The following is a 20805-nucleotide window of genomic DNA, read 5'->3' as shown; positions in this document are numbered from 1 at the left end:
CAGGCGATTAAAGAATAGTTTTGATTCAACGTGGAAGCACTATTGAAATAGTCGAACTGTACTCCCCACATACGGGTGAGTAACTCCCCTTTTTAGTTCGATGATGACAAATATTTATTTTCTTAAAGCATGAAATATGAATGAGGTATTTAAATAAAATTATTTGAAAATGGCTAACGCTTGAGTCACGCCAAGGAATTTATTTGCAAACGAATGAAATAAGAATAAGGCTTGACGACATTTTACTTAGGTTTTTTTCTATGTCCTGCACCTTTGTTGAGAAAACTTTGCTTCAACTCCCCACGTACTACTTCCTTACTCCCCACATCGGCCTCAGCTGTTTATGCAGTTGTTTGGCCATATTAAATCCACCTAATTCCGATCATTCAATTTAAATTGGGCAATTAGACGTCGTGATTTTTCAACTACATGGTCAACGGTTCGAATAGGCTACTTAAGAATAGTTTTTCTTCCATATTGTAGCAGTGCTGCAAAAGTTAAACTCTACTCCCCACTTACGTACGCATAACTCCCCGCTTTTGAATGCAGTATATCTTTGGGGTTCTGTGAGGGTCCAGTCACATTAAATTAAATTATTTGAAAATGACTAACACTTGAGTCACATCAAGGAATCTATGTGTTAAGAAAAGAAATAGTAATAATGGTTGACATTTTACTTTACTTAGGTTTTTTTCTATGTCCTGCACCTTTGTTGAGAAAACTTTGCTTCAACTCCCCACGTACTTCTTCCTTACTCCCCACATTGGCCTCAGCTGTTTATGCAGTTGTGTGACCATATTAAATCCACTTAATTCCGATCATTCAATTTAAATTGGGCAATTAGACGTCGTGATTTATCAACTACATGGTCAAGGGTTTCAAGAGGCTACTTAAAAATAGTTTTTCTTACATATTGTAGCACTGTTGCAAAAGTTAAACTCTACTCCCCACTTACGTACGCATAACTCCCCGCTTTTGAATGCAGTATATCTTTAGGGTTCTGTGAGGGTCCAGCCACATTAAATTAAATTATTTGAAAATGGCTAACGCTTGAGTCACGCCAAGGAATTTATTTGTAAACGAATGAAATAGGAATAAGGCTTGACGACATTTTACTTAGGTTTTTTTCTATGTCCTGCACCTTTGTTGAGAAAACTTTGCTTCAACTCCCCACGTACTTCTTCCTTACTCCCCACATCGGCCTCAGCTGTTTATGCAGTTGTGTGGCCATATTAAATCCACCTAATTCCGATCATTCAATTTAAATTGGGCAATTAGACGTCGTGATTTATCAACTACATGGTCAACGGTTCGAAGAGGCTACTTAAGAATAGTTTTTCTTCCATATTGTAGCAGTGTTGCAAAAGTTAAACTCTACTCCCCACTTACGTACGCATAACTCCCCGCTTTTGAATGCAGTTTATCTTTGAAAAGAACACCAAACAACCACATACACATCCTCTGCGTAATACGACCGAAAAACGTTACCTTTGGCTTAAACAAATTAAATGGGCTCCGCCAAAGGGTCGATTGTACGCTTGGGCTGACGAATTCCTTGTCGTCGACCACTTCTTCTCACTCTCGCATTGCCTGATAACGACCCACCACCACCACCAACCCAAATGGTTGCCGGAATCTCACTTTCCCCCCTTCTCTGTCTTGACTTTCTCAGTTCGAAACCACCCAGGCCTCACTTTCCCCCTTTTATCTCTTCACTTTCTAACTCCGGCCGCCCCACCCAGGCCTTACTTTCTCCCTTTTATCTCTTCACTTTCTAACTCCGACCGCAAGTTGGTATTTCCACCTTCTCTCTCTTCACTTCTCACTACGGAACGGACCTCCCCCCTTTTTTCTCTTCTCTTTCTCTCTCTAAAGGACATTTAATCTCATTTTTCTTTCCCTCTCAGCTGCACGTGCGAACAAAGATTTTCAGTGATTAAAAATTAAAAAAACTGCTGCCACGTAAGCTGTGTCAAAACCTTATCAGAAAATTTTGTTGGAATATCATTATCCCACTTTTTAACACCTATATAAATACTCACATACATGGCCCCATCTTCACGCTCACTCAACCAAAATCCATTTGCTTAGTTTCTCTTCTGTTCTCTCATAATTCTCATCATGGCCTCATCGTTATCATTATCTTCTTCTTCTCTAAAGTTTACGGTACGAAGGTGCGAACCCCAGCTGGTGCCTCCTGCTATCCCCACTCCTCATGAAGTTAAGCTACTTTCCGACATTGATGATCAAGAAGCTCTGCGTACCACGTTCCAATGGTACAAATTTATCGAAAGCAAGCATCAATGGCAGAGAAAGACCCAGTTCAAGTGATTCGACAAGCACTGTCACAAACACTTGTCTTCTATTACCCATTTGCGGGTAGGCTTAGGGAGGGTCCTCGCCGCAAATTGATGGTGGATTGCACCGGAGAAGGTGCCATGTTCATTGAGCCTGACGCTGACGTCACGCTTGACCAGTTCGGGGATGATCTCCACCATCCACTCCCATGCTTCCATCGCCTCACACCGATAGACAAAACAAAAGGTAAAAATTCACGTTCAATAACAAATTAACAATTGCAAACCCAATCAAAACAAACTTTCCAACAAAATAACAAAAGCTTTTACCCTTTGTTAATTAAATTATTAGATGTGTGTTAGACAGAATAAATATTATAGTATTTTAACATAATAATCTAATAATCGGACACTTCTAATATTTTTTATTTTAATTTTCAGGATGATTAGCGAAATAAAGAAGGCAAGAAACACAACTTTGAGATTATAATGCTTTTCTTGCCAAATAAAGAAGGCAAGAAACTCTTAATTTTTTAATTGAATTTGAATTTTGTTGTTTTATTTGAACCTTATTCATTAAAAAAGTTAATAGGTGTGCATTAATTTTTAATTTTTAATTAGGTGATATTGTTAATCGAGAAAACATAAGGAGGTCGATTTTTGATTGCATTAACTCTTAAAATTTATTTGAATTGAATCCATTTATATAAGAAATGAGTTAGTGGTATAGAGAAAAATTTAGAAAACGATGATCCACACAATTTTATGATTTAGTCTATTCTTCTTGGGAGTTTGATGTCTTGTGTTAGATTTGAATAGGAAATAATGTTTAAAATAATAAGATTTTACGAGTTAATCTTGATTTCAAGTATAATGTTTTCCACCAAAGAAATATATTAATAATTTAATTTTAAAAAGTTTGGACACAATGTGTATTCTATAATTAATATATTATTTATTATTGGTAAACAATATTAATAATTTAATTTTCAAAAATAAAAAAATATTTATCAAAGTGAATTTAATTTGTTACATTTTGTTTCTGTAAAAAAAAATACATTTCGAATTTTAGTGAAAAGTGAATTCAAATAATATAAAACAAAAGTTATAATATCATGAATGTGCTTTTTTTATTATTATTATTACAAATATATATTTCAAATCTTTAAAATGAACTATGATACTTTAGTCCTTAAACTTTGATGTGAAATTGGAATTCGTCTTTGTTTAAAACTTTGATACATTATAGTTCTTATACTTGAAAAATAAACGAGTCTTTTTAGTCCAATTACATTAAATTTTGTTGACGTGTCAAATGAATTTTTCAGCAGATATTGAACGAGAACATGTCAAACTATATAAACAACTCAAATACTAGCATGAAACGTCGTGTTATATGTAAAAAAAAATTAATGTAATTGAACTAAAAGGACTATATTCATTCATTTTTTAAGTTTAAGAACCAAAATATATCAAATTTTAAAGAGATACAAATTCCAATTTTACATCAAAGTTTCAGGGACTAAAAACATATTTAACCATATTTTTATTTATTATGTTACAAATATAATAATTTAAAACATTATACAAAGTTCCATATTACACATGATTAATTCTATATTTTTTATTAAATAATACCAATTTAATTTACAAACTAAAATTATAAAGAATATTCAACTATAAAAAATATTTATATTACTATAATTTAATATAAAAAAACGTAAATTTTTGTTGACAATTTTTTGTAAAACAAAAACATTGTAAGACAATTTTTTTATATGACAGTGTAAATAATTTGTATTATGAATAAATATATTTTATTTTTAAATAATATTATTTTAAGAAATAAAATTAAAACATATTTTTAAAATTTAATTTTATTAAATGATATTGTTACTTGATAATATAAATATATTATTAATATATTTTAAAACAAATAATTTATTAGTTTTTACTTTTTCTTTCGATCCTTCGATCTTATTAAAGTGAGAAGCTCTTGCTTTTTTAAGTCGTAAATAATAAAATATAAATTCAATTAATATAAAACAAAATTTATAATATTAGGATAATATTTTTTATCATAAATATATATATTTTAAACCTGAACTATTAATTATAATAAGAATTTTTTTTAAATATTATGAGTTTAATAATATTAATTTAATTAAAAAAATATAATATAAAATTGTAAAATTGTACGAATTAATCGTGATTTTAAGTGTAATGCTTAATACATATGTTAATAATATATATTAATAATTTAATGTAAAAGAGTTTGAGCAATTCATTCCGTATATTCTATAATTAATATATTAGTTATTATTGACAAAAAGATATTAATTATTTAATTTAAAATATATATATATATATATATATATATATATATATATATATATATATGTAATCAAAATATCAATATAATTAATTGTAAGAGCATTATTTTATGTAAGATATGAATGCTAACATTAAATACATCCAACAACCCATTAAAACTTTAACTTTCGGCATGGAAATTTTGTAATGCAATGCCCTTCACTTAGCCACATAGGAAACTGTAAATCAAACTTCATTTATTTTTGGAAACAGTTATAATGCTTAATACATATGTTAATAATATATATTAATAATTTAATGTAAAAGAGTTTGAACAATTCATTCCGTATATTCTATAATTAATATATTAGTTATTATTGACAAAAAGATATTAATTATTTAATTTTAAAAAAATAAAAATATATGTAATCAAAATATCAATATAATTAATTGTAAAAGCATTATTTTATGTAAGATATGAATGCTAACATTAAATACATCCAACAACCCATTAAAACTTTAACTTTCGGCATGGAAATTTTGTAATGCAATGCCCTTCACTTAGCCACATAGGAAACTGTAAATCAAACTTCATTTATTTTTGGAAACAGTTATGATGCTTAATACATATGTTAATAATATATATTAATAATTTAATGTAAAAGAGTTTGAGCAATTTATTCCGTATATTCTTGTTCCGGTTTGGAATTAGGGATCGAACCAGAACCGAGAATCAACTCTATTGTAAAGAATTTCTTCTCTTTCACCCGTCCAAAAAACTCTCCTCTTTCCTTAATCCCTCATGTATATATATAGGGTCTTTCAATCTTAAAACTGCTATCTTACTGTCAGATATTTAGCTAACCAACCTATCCACTTCTCCACTATTCTCTCCTGAAATCTCGCATGGGGGGTGGTTATTCCTAAAATCTAGGGATATTTGCTCGTCACCTCGGCCTAAATGATCGTCACATCGGCCACGTCGGCTTAAATGATCGTCACCTCGGCCACATCGGCCTAAATGCTCGTCACCTCAGCCACCTCGGCCCAAATGTTCGTCACCTCGGCCTGTGACTGAGACTCGTTTTATGATAAATATTTATCGAGTCGAAATCCAAATGAGCATGTTGAGGTCGGCCATTCCCTGGACAGTACATAGTCCTCCAACCTTGAGTCCTCAACTTGCTGGGATGAACGGTTGTCATAAACCGTCCATATATTCTAGTATAGGACAAGTAAATATATAACATGATAAAGTTGAGGTCAGTGCGAGGGAGACCTCGACATAGATAAGTAAAACGATCAAGCTGAGGTCGGCATGAGGGAGACCTCAACATACGAGGTCGGCCCGAGGGAGACCTTGACATAAGATGAGTAAAACGATCAAGTTGAGGTCGGCTTGAGGGAGACCTCAACATATGAGGTAGGCCCGAGGGAGACCTCGACATAAGATAAGTAAAACGATCAAGCTGAGGTTGGCCTGAGGGAGACCTCAAAATATGAGGTCGGCCTGAGGGAGACCTCGACATAAGATAAGTATAACGATCAAGCTGAGGTTGGCATTAGGGAGACCTCAACATATGAGGTCGGCCCGAGGGGGACCTCAACATAAGATAACTAAAACGATAAAGCCAAGGTCGGCCTGAGGGAGACCTCAACATATGAGGTCGGTCCGAGGGAGACCTCGACATAAGATAAGTAAAACGATCAAGCATAGGTCGGCCTAAGGGAGAGCTAAAAATATGATAAGTAAAATGATCAAGCATAGGTCGGCCTGAAGGAGACCTCAACATATGAGGTCGGCCCGAGGGAGACCTCGACGTACAAAAGATAAACTGAGTTGAGGTCATTCTACTAAAGCTCTCAACGTACTATGGTATTCTCTCGCTCGTAGCTAGGTCGGATCCGAGTTTAGCCCTCAATGTACTAAGGTATTCTCTTGCTTGTAGCGAGGTCAGATACGAGTTTAGTCCTCAGCGTACTGAGGTATTCTCTCACACGTAGCGAGGTCAGATCCAAGTTTAGTCCTCAGCGTACTGAGGTATTCTCTCGCACGTAGCGAGGTCGGAACCAAGTTGAGTCCTCAACGTACTGAGATATTCTCTCGCACGTAGCGAGGTCGAATCCGAGTTAAATCCTCAGCATACTGAGATATTTTCTCACATGTAGCGAGGTCGAATCCGAGTTTAGTCCTTAGCATACTGAGGTATGCTCTCGCACGTAGCGAGGTCGGATCCGAGTTTAGTCCTCAGCGTACTGAGGTATTCTTTCGCTCGTAGCGAGGTCGGATCCGAGTTTAGTCCTCAGTGTACTGAGGTATTCTCTTGCACGTACCGAGGTCGGATCTGAGTTTAGTCCTCAACGTAATGAGATATTCTCTCGCACGTAGCGAGGTCGGATCCGAGTTGTCATACATTTTTGTTTTGCGCGGGCATACCTGCTTTTTAGTCGAGTTTGAGTGTCTTTTGGTTCTTTGTAAAATTGGTAATTCATGAGCTCTTAATGTTACGTAAAATAATACAACTAAAAAGTTTATAAAGAGGATACAATTGAGATCGACAAAGAGCATACATCTCCGTTCAACTTCGTGCTTGAGGGGATATTTTTGGCTAACTGACGTCAGCCCACTTCCTGCTACGAGGTCGGTCCCGAGCCTACCTCTCTGTCCAGCATCGTGCTTGTGGAGGAGACCCAGAGCTGACTGTCGTCGAACCCCTTCTTGCTTCGAGGTCGGCCTAGAGCTCACCTCTCTATTTAGCTTCGTCAAGACTGCCATCGCTGAAACATCATCAGGGATCATCGCAAGCCCTCGTCGTCGAGAATCAAAAGACCTTTGTCGTCTCTTCTATGTTGCCAACTCCGCCATAGATGCTTTCTTTGTGGAGTACTTTATCATCGTGATTTTTTCACATTATTGTGGTTGGGACCTCATTTTACTAGGGCCCCACGGTGGGCGCCAATGTTCCGGTCTGGAATTAGGGACCGAACCAGAACTGAGAATCAACTCTGCCGTAAATAATTTCTTCTCTTTCACCCGTCCGAAAAACTCTCCTCTTTCCTTAATCCCTCATGTATATATATAGGGTCTTTCAATCTTAAAACTACTATCTTACTGCCAGATCTTTAGCTAACCAACCTATCCACTTCTCCATTATTCTCTCCTGAAATCTCACATGGGGGGAGGGTGGTTATTCCTAAAATCTAGGGATATTTGCTCGTCACCTCGGTCACCTCGGCCTAAATGATCGTCATATCGGCCACATCGGCCACATCGGCCTAAATGATTGTCACCTCGGCCACATCGGCCTAAATGATCGTCACCTTGGCCACATCGGCCTAAATGCTCGTCACCTCAGCCACCTCGGCCCAAATGCTCGTCACCTCGGTCTGTAACTGAGACTCGTTTTATGATAAATATTTATCGAGTCGGAATCCAAATGAGCATGTTGAGATCGACCATTCTCTGGATGGTACAATTCTATAATTAATATATTAGTTATTATTGACAAAAAGATATTAATTATTTTAATTTTAAAAAAATAAAAATATATGTAATCAAAATATCAATATAATTAATTGTAAAAGCATTATTTTATGTAAGATATGAATGCTAACCTTAGATACATCCAACAACCCATTAAAACTTTAACTTTCGGCATGGAAATTTTGTAATGCAATGCCCTTCACTTAGCCACATAGGAAACTGTAAATCAAACTTCATTTATTTTTGGAAACAGTTATAGTTATATTTATAAAATTTAATTCGCTGATTGAAAGAAAAAGCCCTTCATAAAGTCTAGCCGTTCTTGCTCCATTTGGATCCACCATCATAGCTTGGACATCAACCACTCATCAATATACAGTTATTTTAATGTAACTTTGACATAAATCTTGGACAAGTGGGGACACAAAAAGTCTTCCAAACTCGCACATCATTATAAGAACCGTTTTTGTTCGTTCCTAAACGAGCAAGAACATCCTCAGAGATCGATAACATGGCTTCATCATCTCCCTCTCCACCGTTTACGATGCATAAGTGCAAACCTGAGCTTGTGGCTCCTTCAATACCCACTCCCGACGAAACTAAACTACTATCTGAAATAGATGATCAAAACTACCTCCGTTTCCATTATTCAATCATACAAATCTATCAAAATGAATCATCAATGGCGAATAAAGACCCGGTAAGAGTGATTCGGCAGGCACTGGCACAAGCACTTGTTTTCTATTACCCATTTGCGGGTAGGCTCAGGGAGGGTCGTGCCCACAAATTAATGGTGGATTGCACCGGAGAAGGTGTCATGTTCGTTGAGGCTGATGCTGACGTAACACTCGATCAGTTTGGTGATAATCTTCAACCTCCATTCATACACTCTAAGTCATTTATGTGTGATGTTGCAGAATCCGAAGATATTAAAAATCTGCCTCTTCTACTCATCCAGGTCCTACTTTCACTTATCGTGCATGGAATTCTCTAACGTGTGCATGGAATTCTCTAACATGAAACTATGAATAAGCTACAGGTGACAAGACTCAAGTGTGGTGGTTTCGTGGTGTCGACAGGGTGGAACCACGTGATGGCAGACGGAGCTGGTTTGTCACAGTTCATGCAAGCATGGGCTGAAATGGCACGAGGTATAAAGACTCCTTCGATCTCACCTCTCTGGAGAAGGGAGCTCCTAATGGCAAGAGATCCACCTCGCATTACATGCAACCATCGTGAATACGACCAAATCCAAGACAACCTCAGTTCCTCCGACCTCGACCTGGTTCATCGATCATTCTTCTTCGGACCTACTCAGATGGCTGCCCTTCGTGGCTCGCTTCCCCGTGAGCTTCGACAGTGCACCGCATTCGATCTCATCACGGCGTGCTTCTGGCGTTGCCGCACAAGAGCACTGCAAATAGACCCAAACGAGGATGTTCGCATGATGTGCATCGTGAACGCGCGTAACAGGTTCCGTCCTCCGTTACCTGTTGGTTACTACGGCAACGCTTTTGCATACCCCGCCGCAATGGCCACCGCCGGGAAGCTCTGCGCAAATCCATACGCGTATGCGGTGGAGTTGATTCACAATGTGAAGGGTGCGGTGACGGAGGAGTATATGCATTCGGTGGCGGATCTGATGGTGCTTAAGGGACGGTGCATGCCCACAACGGTAAGGTCTTGTTTGGTGTCGGATCTGACTCGTGCTAGGTTCAGGGACGTGGATTTTGGGTGGGGCAAGGCTTTGTCTGGTGCACCAGCCAAAGGTAGCACTGGACCCTTTTACGGAGGAACACACATTGTGTCGTATAAGAATTCGAACGGAGTAGATGGGTTGGTGTTACCGGTTTGGATGCCCGCAAAAGCCATGCCCATGTTTGTGAAAGAGATGGAAGATCTGATGAGTGGCAACCAAAAACAGCTGAACCACCCTACAAAAACTGCTGCTTTTATCAGGTCTACCATGTAGCTATACTATGAAACTCTCTGTATTTTCTCTCTTTAAGCTCTGTTTGGATTGATGGTTGGTGGTACAACGGAGAAGAAGAGAATCGAAGGGAAAAATATTCCATTGGATTGTAACAGTAAAGAGGAAACACAAAGGAAAATGATGATCCATGATCCATTGTATTACCTATCCCTTTGTGTTCCTGTCTATTATTGATGGATAATTCTAAATTACTGAATGAAAAATAACACTTTTATCATTGTCGTAAGCTGTAATAAGTTAAGTTAATATCGTTGTTGATAAAATCCAAAGGAAAATAAAGTTTTTACAAATTTTTTTTAACAAAGTTGAGAAACTTTCTATATTAAAGTAGTTTAATTAATTTTTTTCTCAAGTTATTTGAATTTTAAAATCGAAAAAAAAATTGAAATCGCTTAACACTAGGATTAGAAATAAATCCATCACGTGGGTATTATCCCAACTTGTTTTTATTTTTGATGGGAAATTTCCGCATGAGTATAAGTATGAGCAATACTCGACTTTTCAATTAGATTTGAGAATGAGATGTATATAGAAATGTCAAAAAAATCCGTACACACGGGTATCCGTAGATAAAATCCGCAACGGATAAGAAACAAATATTAAAAATGGATACTCATTACCCGCGGGTATGGGTATTTCCATACCCGTAAATACTCGTACCCGTTAAACTTTAATTCATAAAAATACACTTACATATAAGTGTGTATATAATTTTGTCTTGTCTGGACGTTTATGGCATGCTTGTTGTCAAATGATGGAGTTAACACAATAAGAATACTTGGCACGTGGTGGTAGGTTTACAGCGGGGATTTCACTGGAGAGATACAACACCGAATGAGATCTGAGCCCAACCATATAAGGCATTGACACCACTCTCAACCCAAAATCTTAAGGCAATGGGTTTATGAGTCTTTATTCTTATATAGTGCTCTACTTTCTCATCTCTAGTCAATGTGGGACTTAGACTCACACTTGGATTCCTACCAACATAAATCCATTGCCTTAAGGTTTTGGATTGAGAGTGGTGTCGGTGCCTGCCTTATATGGTTGGAAATATTTGGCACGTGGCAGTTGAAGTTTATTAATTTTTAAGAATTGAATTTTATTAACTTCTGATAATTGAAAAATTGGTTTCGTATGTGTTTTCTTATTTAACTGGTTTTTTGGTCTATTATTTTTAAATTTCATGAGTTCCATATGAATTGAAAATTACTATGGCACGACTTCTATCATTTTAATAGCATTTTGGTTTATTATTTTATTATTTCAATTATTGCTTCTCGGTCTTCATTGAGTAATAATGGTGGTCGAGTTCTTACCCCACATCGCAGTAGATTACTTTCAAATACTATGAAGGCATTGATGTGTCTCTAAGATTGGTTATGGACCAACATGGAATGTAATGAAATTAACACTTTTACTTAGATATTTTAATTAAGTGATTGTTAGAAATTTTTAATGAACTTCTTATGTTTTCAGGCTCTTCTAGATTAAAATTGGACAAAATGACACTTTATACAATGTTGCATGATGTGGACATTGATGAAGTTAGTAATTTCTTTAATATTTTATTCAAAAATAAACTACAATATAAATTGTTAATGATTTTTTATTTGTTGTTTTTCAGGAATCAATCAAAGAGAGTGGACTTGTTGATCCAATAACTAATTAAAGAATTTCTATTGTGTTGAACTCATTTTATATTTACTTTTATAATTATTTTGACTTTTATGAACTTGAGTTTATTTGAATTATATTTAAAATTTAGGATAGTGATGTATTTTATTTTATTTTTAAATTTATGGTTAAATATTTTTGTAAATACCCGTGGGTACCCGTGGATACCGGCAGATATGAAAAAAATAGATGGGTACCCGCATAACGGATTCCCGACAAATATAGGAACGGGTACATGGCATATATTTATCCAACGGGTAGGGTACATGCAGTGGCGGAACTAGGAGAAAAAATTTAGGGGTGCCAAATTAAATTTGTTATATATAAATTTTTTTAGTTAGATTTTTTTTTTCATTTCTTCTGCTTAAAACAAACACGCATAATAGTATAATTCAAAAAAATATGACTATTATTTGTTATTATATCATGTTATTATATCATGATACTAACCATGAATATCATTTTAGATCAACCCTTTGTATCTTATCAATTTGATTTGATGGGTATTGTCAAATTTGAAGACGCTTTTTCCGGATCGCGTTCTAATGAATTTTTAAATTCATTATATATAACTCTAGGAACTTTAGAGATTTGATTTTCATTATCTTGAATTTTTGGTTCTCATGAAAAGTTTAGTTAACATATATGCAGTTTTTTCATCTTTATCACAAACCTCCTTTTTTAAAAAAGAATTAATTTTTTTACTCTTTATCATAATTTTTCTAATATAAATTTATCACATCTCACCTATTTAGAAAAAAATAAAATTTATATTCAAAAGTCACAGTTATCACAATCCAAGACATAACAAAACTTATACCACTTTAATTAAATAAGCAACAAGGTATAAATTTAAAACTTAAAAAAAAATTACCATAGGCAGCCGAAAACACAAAATCCATAAATTTCATAATTAAGGGTTATAATAATTTAGAAAAAAGTATAATTAGGATTCATACCAATTTCATAAAAGAATCCCTAAAATCATAATTAAGTTTATACTAATTTGAGATAAACTTAATTTGGAGAAACATCCTAAAGAGATTCATAAATTCAAGGTACATAAATCATAATAAGATACTAAACTTGATGTGTGAGAGATCATACGAGAATTACTTCATCTCAATCTATATGTTCCCTAATCTCTTTTTTTCAATCTATCTCTTTATATTTATTTCTCCTCACACATTTTCATGATAATTTACACGGTGAAAAAATGCTATAGCCAAAAAAAATTCTAATATCTTTTATAAATTAATGTCTCCATTAAATTTTTTATTTTATCTTTTATTATAATTTCCATAATATAAATTTAATATAAATAATATATAAATATAATTTAAAAAAATAAATAAATAAATAAATATATATATATATATATATATATATAATAAATTCTAAAAAAAAGTCGGGGAACCGTGGCTCCCCTCTGTCAATACATAAGTCTGCCACTGGGTACATGGGAGCTACTACCCGTACCCTACCCACCCCGTTGACATCCCTAGATGTACATATCCACGCGTCCTCATTCTCATACCCACCATAATACTTATATTCGCCTAATTTTTGTCTCACTTTAAATAATTAAAATACTCATAGTCTATTAAGTAAAATTACATACATACATACATACATAAACTTTCTATTTTGTGTTTTTTCTAATTGTATGTCTTGTGATGAAATTCATTGACATTCTCAAGATATTTTTTATTCTTATCATAATCTTTGTGCAATCTGTTCAAATGATGTATGTCAATTAAATATTTTTTATTTCTCACATTCAATATTTATGTTGTTTTTTAATATTTTTATTTATTGTACATTTTATTTTCACATTATAATGTTTAACATTTTCAATTTAAATGTTAAATAGTATAAATCTTTCATTTACTAGGCAATATAAAAAACTAATTCTTTTTATTCTATTATTTGTAATTTTTGCTTGATTTGAAGATTTATTTTATTTCCTTAAAACAATTTTTATTATTTATCAACCGTTCAACTAGGTTGATATTTGAAAAGTGCTTTTAGATCTCTAAGATCTTTTTCATCTTATCATACATTTAATTATACATTTATTTTTCTTTATACGATTTAATTTAAAGGTCTATCAAATTATTTAAACTTGATTATTTAAAAAAAAAATTATTTGTTGTTTATTTTTATCGTATAAAATATTATTTCAATATTTTTTATATAATTATTTTTATTTTCTAACTCATTTTATACATGTAATTTTTTTATTAGAGTTGTATAAATAAATTTTATTTACATAATAATTTAATATAATTGTCATGAATATTTTTTATCGTCATTTAATATATATATTGAAGTTCAAAAGATAAAATATCAATATTAAATTTCAATTATTATTAATTTAATTCTTTGTGTGATTTTAATAAGTGATGTATTATACATTTTATTTATAAAAAAAAAAATCATTAGAATTTTAAAAAAATTTAGTAAACAAACATGTAATGTAATGTATTTTAAATAATAAAAAAAATAACGTACAAAAATTATGTGGACTCGAACAATTATATTATTGAAGTGACCTCTGTTCTAATAAGCACAATAAGAATTAGAATCACATGGGGTTATTGTTAAACGGTTTTTGTGTTGGTAATGTATTGGTTGTGTTGATGCAGATAGAACACATCAGTTCCCACTAAATGCATGTGGCCCATGCTGTCAGATTAATAATTGAAATTCATGTGGTATATCTTCATTCCTCTAATTTCTTCATTCAGATATTTGAATAAATGTGAACATGAGTAAATATCACGATGATTTTATTTATTATTTTAGTATTAAATTTTAATTATTTGTTTTGCTCTGATATTGTTTATTAGGTGTTATTCTTAATTTATCGTGTTATTCACATTTAAATAAATTCTTTCAAAGTTTTTTTTTTTATCTATTTTGAACATTTTTCATATCTTTTTATTTTATCTTGAGGGGAAAATTATGACATTTTTTTCATTTTACACATTTTAAGATCTTTCCCTTTTGACCAGACTGCCCGATTTTTGGTTACATGTCAACTTAATGCAAATAGAGGTTCTATGAACGGGGACAATTATATAGTACTTGGTACTACTCAGACCTTAATGTCTAATGAAAGGTTCAAATTTATATATATATATATATATATATATATATATATATATATATATATATATATATATATATATATATATATATATATATATATATTAATAAACAAAGTTGATAAATTTAAAAAATACCTTTAAAAAATAAAAAAAAAAATCAAATTTAAAAATATTTCAAATATCACTTTAGTTCCTTTTTCTAAAATCTAATAAAATTTACTTTTCTATAAATTAATAAAATTTATAAGTGAACGAAATAAAAAAGAAATTCAGACAAATAATTCAAATTTAAACAATTTCTTTTTTGAACTCAATTTATAATTAATAAATAAAATTAATTACAATAATCATTAAATTATTATATTACAATAAATAAAATTATTTATATAATTACAATAATAAAATTATAATTATGAGAATTGGTTAAAAAATAAAAAATAACTACATAAAAAAAATCAACAAGTTATGACAACATTCACAAAGGATTTATTTTACATTCCTAATTAATTATTAGAGTTGAAATTTCTGTTACAATTATGTTACAATTCAGACAAATCTTACACTTTTGATTACAAAATTGTATCAGAAATCAGTTAAATTATTTAATTGGTCATTTTAATTTGCAGCGAACTATCATAAAGATTTTTTTTTTCTCTCAATTAGTTACATCTTAAAAAATTCGTTAAGATTAGATTATTTTCGTTATTAATACACTTACAACATTGATTATGTGTTATGTATCGGTACGTAATTTTTTTTTATTTTTCTTAATTTTTTTGATTTTAATTTTCTTATAAAAAATTGTTATGTGTCAAAGACGATGTGATGTGACAGTGACATTGTCACGTATTATTATTAGATGTGAAAAGTCTTCATGTAGTCCATGTATTTGTAATTTTGTCTCAATTTGGTCATAAATTTTTAAAACTAAATCAATTTCATCCCTATACCAAATTTAATTTTATATAAATTTTACAATTGTATTTTTATTATAATTGATATTTTTAACAAAATTAAGTTTATTTAAATGTATATTTTGCATTGAACTTTATTTAAATTTTGTTTCAAATATTTATATATCTATAATTTGTAGATAAATGTTAGAGTTGATTTAAAAATAACGACTTTATAAATTCAAATATAAAATTTTAAAACAATTTTATAACAATTTAAAATAAATATATTTATTTAAAATTTTACAATTCAATTTATAAAGTTGTTATTGTTAACTTAACTTTAACATTTGTTTATAAATTATTGATATATAAATATTTAAAACAATATTTAAATAAAGTTCAATGTAAAATAAAACTTTAATCTGGTTAGAAATATCATTGTGACATCTATATAAAAGTTAAATTTTATCTCAATTTAAGTAATGATGAAATTGCTTCAGTTTTAAAAAATTGGACTAAACTCAGACAAAATAATAAATATAGACACTAAATTGAGAATTTTCACATTTATTATGACACAGACATTACTCTATCACATGACATTACCTTTGTCACATTGTACACTGTCAGCTTGATGTGAATATTTTTTATTGTTATTTTTTAAAAAATTATAAAAAGTAATAAAAATAAAAAAATCACGTGTTGCCATGACATATAGTTAATGCAGTTAGTGTATTATTAACGGAAATAATCTAATTGCAACGAATTTTCTATAATAAGGACCTAATTCAGATAAAAAAGAGAATCTACCTCACTTTCCTACGAAAATAGGGATCAATGAAATGATTTAACCTAAGAGATTTAAGAGAAAAAATATATTTAAATTATTTTTAAAAGTTTTAAGACTATTAAATCATATATGAATGTAAAGAAATACATTTAACAATATAAATTAAATAATTTTTTAATATTAACATTTTTAATTAAATATAATATTAAAATTCAATGTAAAAATGGATAGTCATACGTAAATATTAGAAAGTAAAATAGGTAAATGAAAACAGAAGAGATTGCATTCAGATTAACCACACACACAAAATATAAGAAAAATGCAAAACATGGCTACCAAATATTCGTTGACTAGTGCAGTACTTGATATAATAATGGTGTCCTCATAAGCCTCTGGTTAAATGGGTGGCAGTGTGACACTTGGCTCCATCACAGTAATCATACGTTATTATGAAAGGAAAATAATTTTTTTTGACTAATATTTTAATGAAATTGACAAAGTTATTAAATGAAATAATTTTTTTTATAGAACTTACAAAATTAAAATAATAAAATTTTAGAATTTTTTTTTGATGAAGAATGGTGGTTTGCTGAGTTTGTTAAACAAGACTTTATCATATTATCATTTGGACAATAATATTTTGACTACTAAATTTTAATAACTTTCTTTTATAATATAATGTGTCATCTTTTAAATAATTTTAAAATATTAAGAATGAGAATAGAGAACCATTTAAAAAATATCACTTAAAATTATAAGAAAAAGTTCTCAAAATTTAGTAATCACATAATATTTTTCTTATATTTTTCTATCACGAAGACGTATTTTCAATTTATTAGGATCAAGTGTGTCAAACAACTTTTTCCTTGTCTTATGTCAATGTATTATATTTTGAGGAAATGATACTTTAAACTTTGTTTAAAAACAACCATTTTAAGTAAAAGAAAAATTAAAATTTTATTACTTTACGTTTTGTAATTTTCATAAAAAGTAAAAAAATTACTCGTTTATCAAATAATCATTTTCGTTCCATTTATAAAGACACCAAGAGACATGGCTCCAGGAACTCACACACTCACTCAACCAAAATCCATTTGCTTAGTTTCTCTTTGTTCTCTCATAATTCTCATGGCCTCATCATCATCTTCTTCCTCTTCTCTAAACTTTACAGTGCGAAGGTGCGAACCAGAGCTGGTGCCTCCTGCTATCCCCACTCCTCATGAAGTTAAACTACTTTCAGACATTGATGATCAAGATGGTCTGCGTTTCCACGTTCCAATGGTACAAATTTATCGAAAAAAAGAATCAATGGCAGAGAAAGACCCAGTTCAAGTGATTCGACAAGCACTGTCACAAACACTTGTCTTCTATTACCCATTTGCGGGTAGGCTCAGAGAGGGGCCTCACCGCAAATTGATGGTGGATTGCACCGGAGAAGGTGTCATGTTCATCGAGGCTGATGCTGACGTCACACTCGATCAGTTCGGCGATTCTCTTCAGCCTCCATTCCCATGCTACCAAGAACTGCAATACGAAGTTCCTGGCTCACAAGAAATTACCAACACTCCCCTTCTACTTGTACAGGTTCAATACACATACTTATGAATCTCAGCAATTTTTTGGTTCATTTTCTACATTTCTTAAATTTTAGAAACTGATTTCTGATACAATTATTCGTTACTTCCATGTTAATTTCTGTCAAAATCAACTAAGTTTTGAATTTTGTTTTCAAAAGATGTTCTTTCTCATCTAGATTTTGAGATTTTGAATCGGTAGTCTTCCAGTTCTGATAGAGAGTATTGGCTGGTTTTAATTTATTAGGAGTCATATGCAAAGTCATGTGTGTGCCACACACGTACGACTTCTGAATAAAAATCGTATCCAGGTCTCAGGTCTCACAACTTCAGGGTTTGGACTGTGAAAAGTAGAAGTCGTGCTCGATGACCTTGACTTTGGTGTATTTGTGATTGCATTCAAGTCGTATGGCGAATAACGACTTTCAATCAGAATTTAATAATCGCAGATCGCGTAAAATTCAGAACTTCAATTTTTAAATTAAAAATCGTGAGATAAAACTACGAATTCAAATCATATTTTGCATAAGCCTCTCACAACTTCTGCAAAATAGGAGTCGTACCCGATGATACCACGATTTTTAATTTAGAAATTGGAAGACACAGTGGTCCTCGAACACGGACTTTCACTTTTCACAGTCCAATCCCAAAGTTATGTGGCTTGGACACAATTTTCATGGGTCGTGTGACACACCGACAACTCAGCTTATTACAAGTAACAAATTTATATATGCTCGTACTCGTAAATCTTTTTTGCATAAATCTGCACTAGATATATATAATAATTTAACAAAGGATGTGAGAATGTTGAACAGAAATTTCACAAGTAGCTTGTTTCTTGCACTTATTCTTGGTCGTAGTAGTTAACTTTGGAAAAAATTTACCGCAAGAAAAATGTGTAAACCTCTTGAATATGGAATAAAAATGCAGGTGACTCGACTCAAGTGTGGTGGTTTCTTCTTAGCCATCCGCCTTAACCACACGATGTGTGACGGACCCGGTTACCAACAATTCTTGAGCGCTTGGGCCGAAATGGCTAGAGGTGCAACCAAACCTTCCATTGCACCAGTGTGGCGTAGGGAGCTCCTAATGGCAAGAGACCCACCTCGCATCACATGCAACCATCGCGAATACGAACAAGTTCCAGACACAGTCAAAGGAACCGTCACACCAAACCAAGATGACATGGTTCAGCGGTCGTTCTTCTTTGGACCCCTCGACATAGCTGCACTTCGGCGCTTGATTCCCCAACACCTTCGGCACTGCACCACATTCGATCTCATCACAGCATGTTTGTGGCGCTGTCGCACAAAAGCGCTGCAGATAGAGGCAGACGAGGATGTCCGCATGATGTGCGTAGTCAACGCACGTGGTCAGTTCAATTCCCCACTACCCGTGGGTTACTACGGCAACGGTTTTGCATATCCGGCGGCGGTAACCACCGCAGGGAAGCTTTGCGGAAAGCCGTTTGGGTATGCGGTGGAGCTGATAAATAAAGTGAAAGGTGAGATGACAGAAGAGTACCTGCAATCTGTTGCAGACCTGATGGTGATGAAGGGACGATGCTTATTCACCACTGTGAGGTCTTGTATTGTGTCACATTTGGCACGTTTTAACATTAGAGAAGTGGATTTTGGGTGGGGTGAGGGTGTGTATGCTGGAGTCGCCCAAGCTGGGGGTGGGAGCTTTCCAGGCATTTCGTTTTTCTGTTCTGCTAAGAATGGAAAAGGAGAAGAAGGTATAGTATTTCCGATTTGTTTACCTGCTGCAGCTATGGAGAGGTTTTCCCAAGAGTTTAACCACATGCTACGCAACAAAAACCAACCTCAAACCACTTCTGCTACTTTAATAATGTCTAACCTGTAATCATCTGTGTTTCGTGGAATAATTTAGCAGATTCTAGAGGTAGATATATATTGTGTGATGTCATAATGACGTATTCTGAAGAACATACATTACATTGGTGTGTTGTGATAAAGATCAATGGTATTTGTTCGGCACTGTACTAGGTTACATGCTGAATGATCCGGATAAAAATAGGGTTAAATATTTTTTTACCGTGAATTTTAAAATTAGTTTTTTTTAAGTTAATATTAATTTAGTTTTTTATTTTTATAAATATATGAATTTAGTTTTTTTATTAAATTTTATTAAGTTTATTTTATATTTTAAATATATAATAATATTTGAATTAACATTGAAACGAAAATATGTCAAAAATAATTCAAATACATGAAATGCGTTTAAAACGTGAGATAAACTTAACAAAATTTGGTTAAAAGGACTAAATTCACGCATGTTTAGAGATGAATGACTAAATTAATAAATTCTTTTAAAAATGGACTAATTTCAAATTTTACGGAAAATTGAGGGACCAAAAATATATTTAACCCATATATATATTATTATCCTTTTAATAATAAAATATTATACTTAACTAATAAAAATGAAATTTTAGAATAAAATAATATTGTTTAGAAATGTCAAACGGAAGACAGAAAATAAATTAGATGTTAACATATAACCCACCATAAAATGGTAGGTTAGAGGTCACCGACCATGAGGATGAATCGACGACTTTGGTCAATTTTACTCGATTATACATGCATTCTATTTTCAAATAATACAATATATACAAATTCTAATTTTTTTAATTTATAACTTTTAT

The 20805-nt window shown here is 32.3% G+C and overlaps 2 protein-coding genes and 1 pseudogene across 3 annotated transcripts; all 3 read left to right on the top strand.

The window, feature by feature from the left end:
- The first annotated feature begins 2057 nt into the window (after positions 1-2057).
- Positions 2058-3043, top strand: LOC114187371 (benzyl alcohol O-benzoyltransferase-like; annotated as a pseudogene). Its single transcript, XR_014995947.1, has 2 exons — positions 2058-2544; positions 2739-3043. The product of XR_014995947.1 is annotated as a benzyl alcohol O-benzoyltransferase-like (transcript).
- A 1475-nt stretch (positions 3044-4518) lies between these two features.
- On the top strand, positions 4519-10344 carry LOC114187370 (benzyl alcohol O-benzoyltransferase-like). Its single transcript, XM_028075612.2, has 2 exons — positions 4519-9052; positions 9134-10344. The coding sequence occupies exons 1-2, from the start codon at positions 8606-8608 to the stop codon at positions 10064-10066; spliced, it is 1380 nt and encodes a 459-aa protein (XP_027931413.1). The 5' UTR covers positions 4519-8605; the 3' UTR covers positions 10067-10344.
- Positions 10345-17616: 7272 nt separating this feature from the next.
- On the top strand, positions 17617-20228 carry LOC114187624 (benzyl alcohol O-benzoyltransferase-like). The gene is made up of 2 exons (XM_028075919.2): positions 17617-18147; positions 19068-20228. Exons 1-2 carry the CDS (start codon positions 17617-17619, stop codon positions 20001-20003), a joined length of 1467 nt encoding a protein of 488 aa, XP_027931720.2. The 3' UTR covers positions 20004-20228.
- The last annotated feature ends 577 nt before the right edge of the window (positions 20229-20805 follow it).

The sequence above is a fragment of the Vigna unguiculata genome, chromosome 6 (genome assembly GCF_037176805.1).
Source record: "Vigna unguiculata cultivar grain cowpea cultivar isolate G323 ecotype 2 chromosome 6, ASM3717680v1, whole genome shotgun sequence".
Taxonomy (NCBI): domain Eukaryota; kingdom Viridiplantae; phylum Streptophyta; class Magnoliopsida; order Fabales; family Fabaceae; genus Vigna; species Vigna unguiculata.
Note: the sequence above shows the minus strand (reverse complement) of the source record. Positions and strands in the feature narration are given on the sequence as shown.

Coding starts and splice junctions, on each gene's coding strand:
- LOC114187370 (XM_028075612.2), top strand. CDS start 8,606: ATGGCTTCATCATCTCCCTCTCCACCGTTTACGATGCATAAGTGCAAA. Junction 9,053..9,133: donor TGCCTCTTCTACTCATCCAG/GTCCTACTTTCA, acceptor AATAAGCTACAG/GTGACAAGACTCAAGTGTGG.
- LOC114187624 (XM_028075919.2), top strand. CDS start 17,617: ATGGCTCCAGGAACTCACACACTCACTCAACCAAAATCCATTTGCTTA. Junction 18,148..19,067: donor CTCCCCTTCTACTTGTACAG/GTTCAATACACA, acceptor ATAAAAATGCAG/GTGACTCGACTCAAGTGTGG.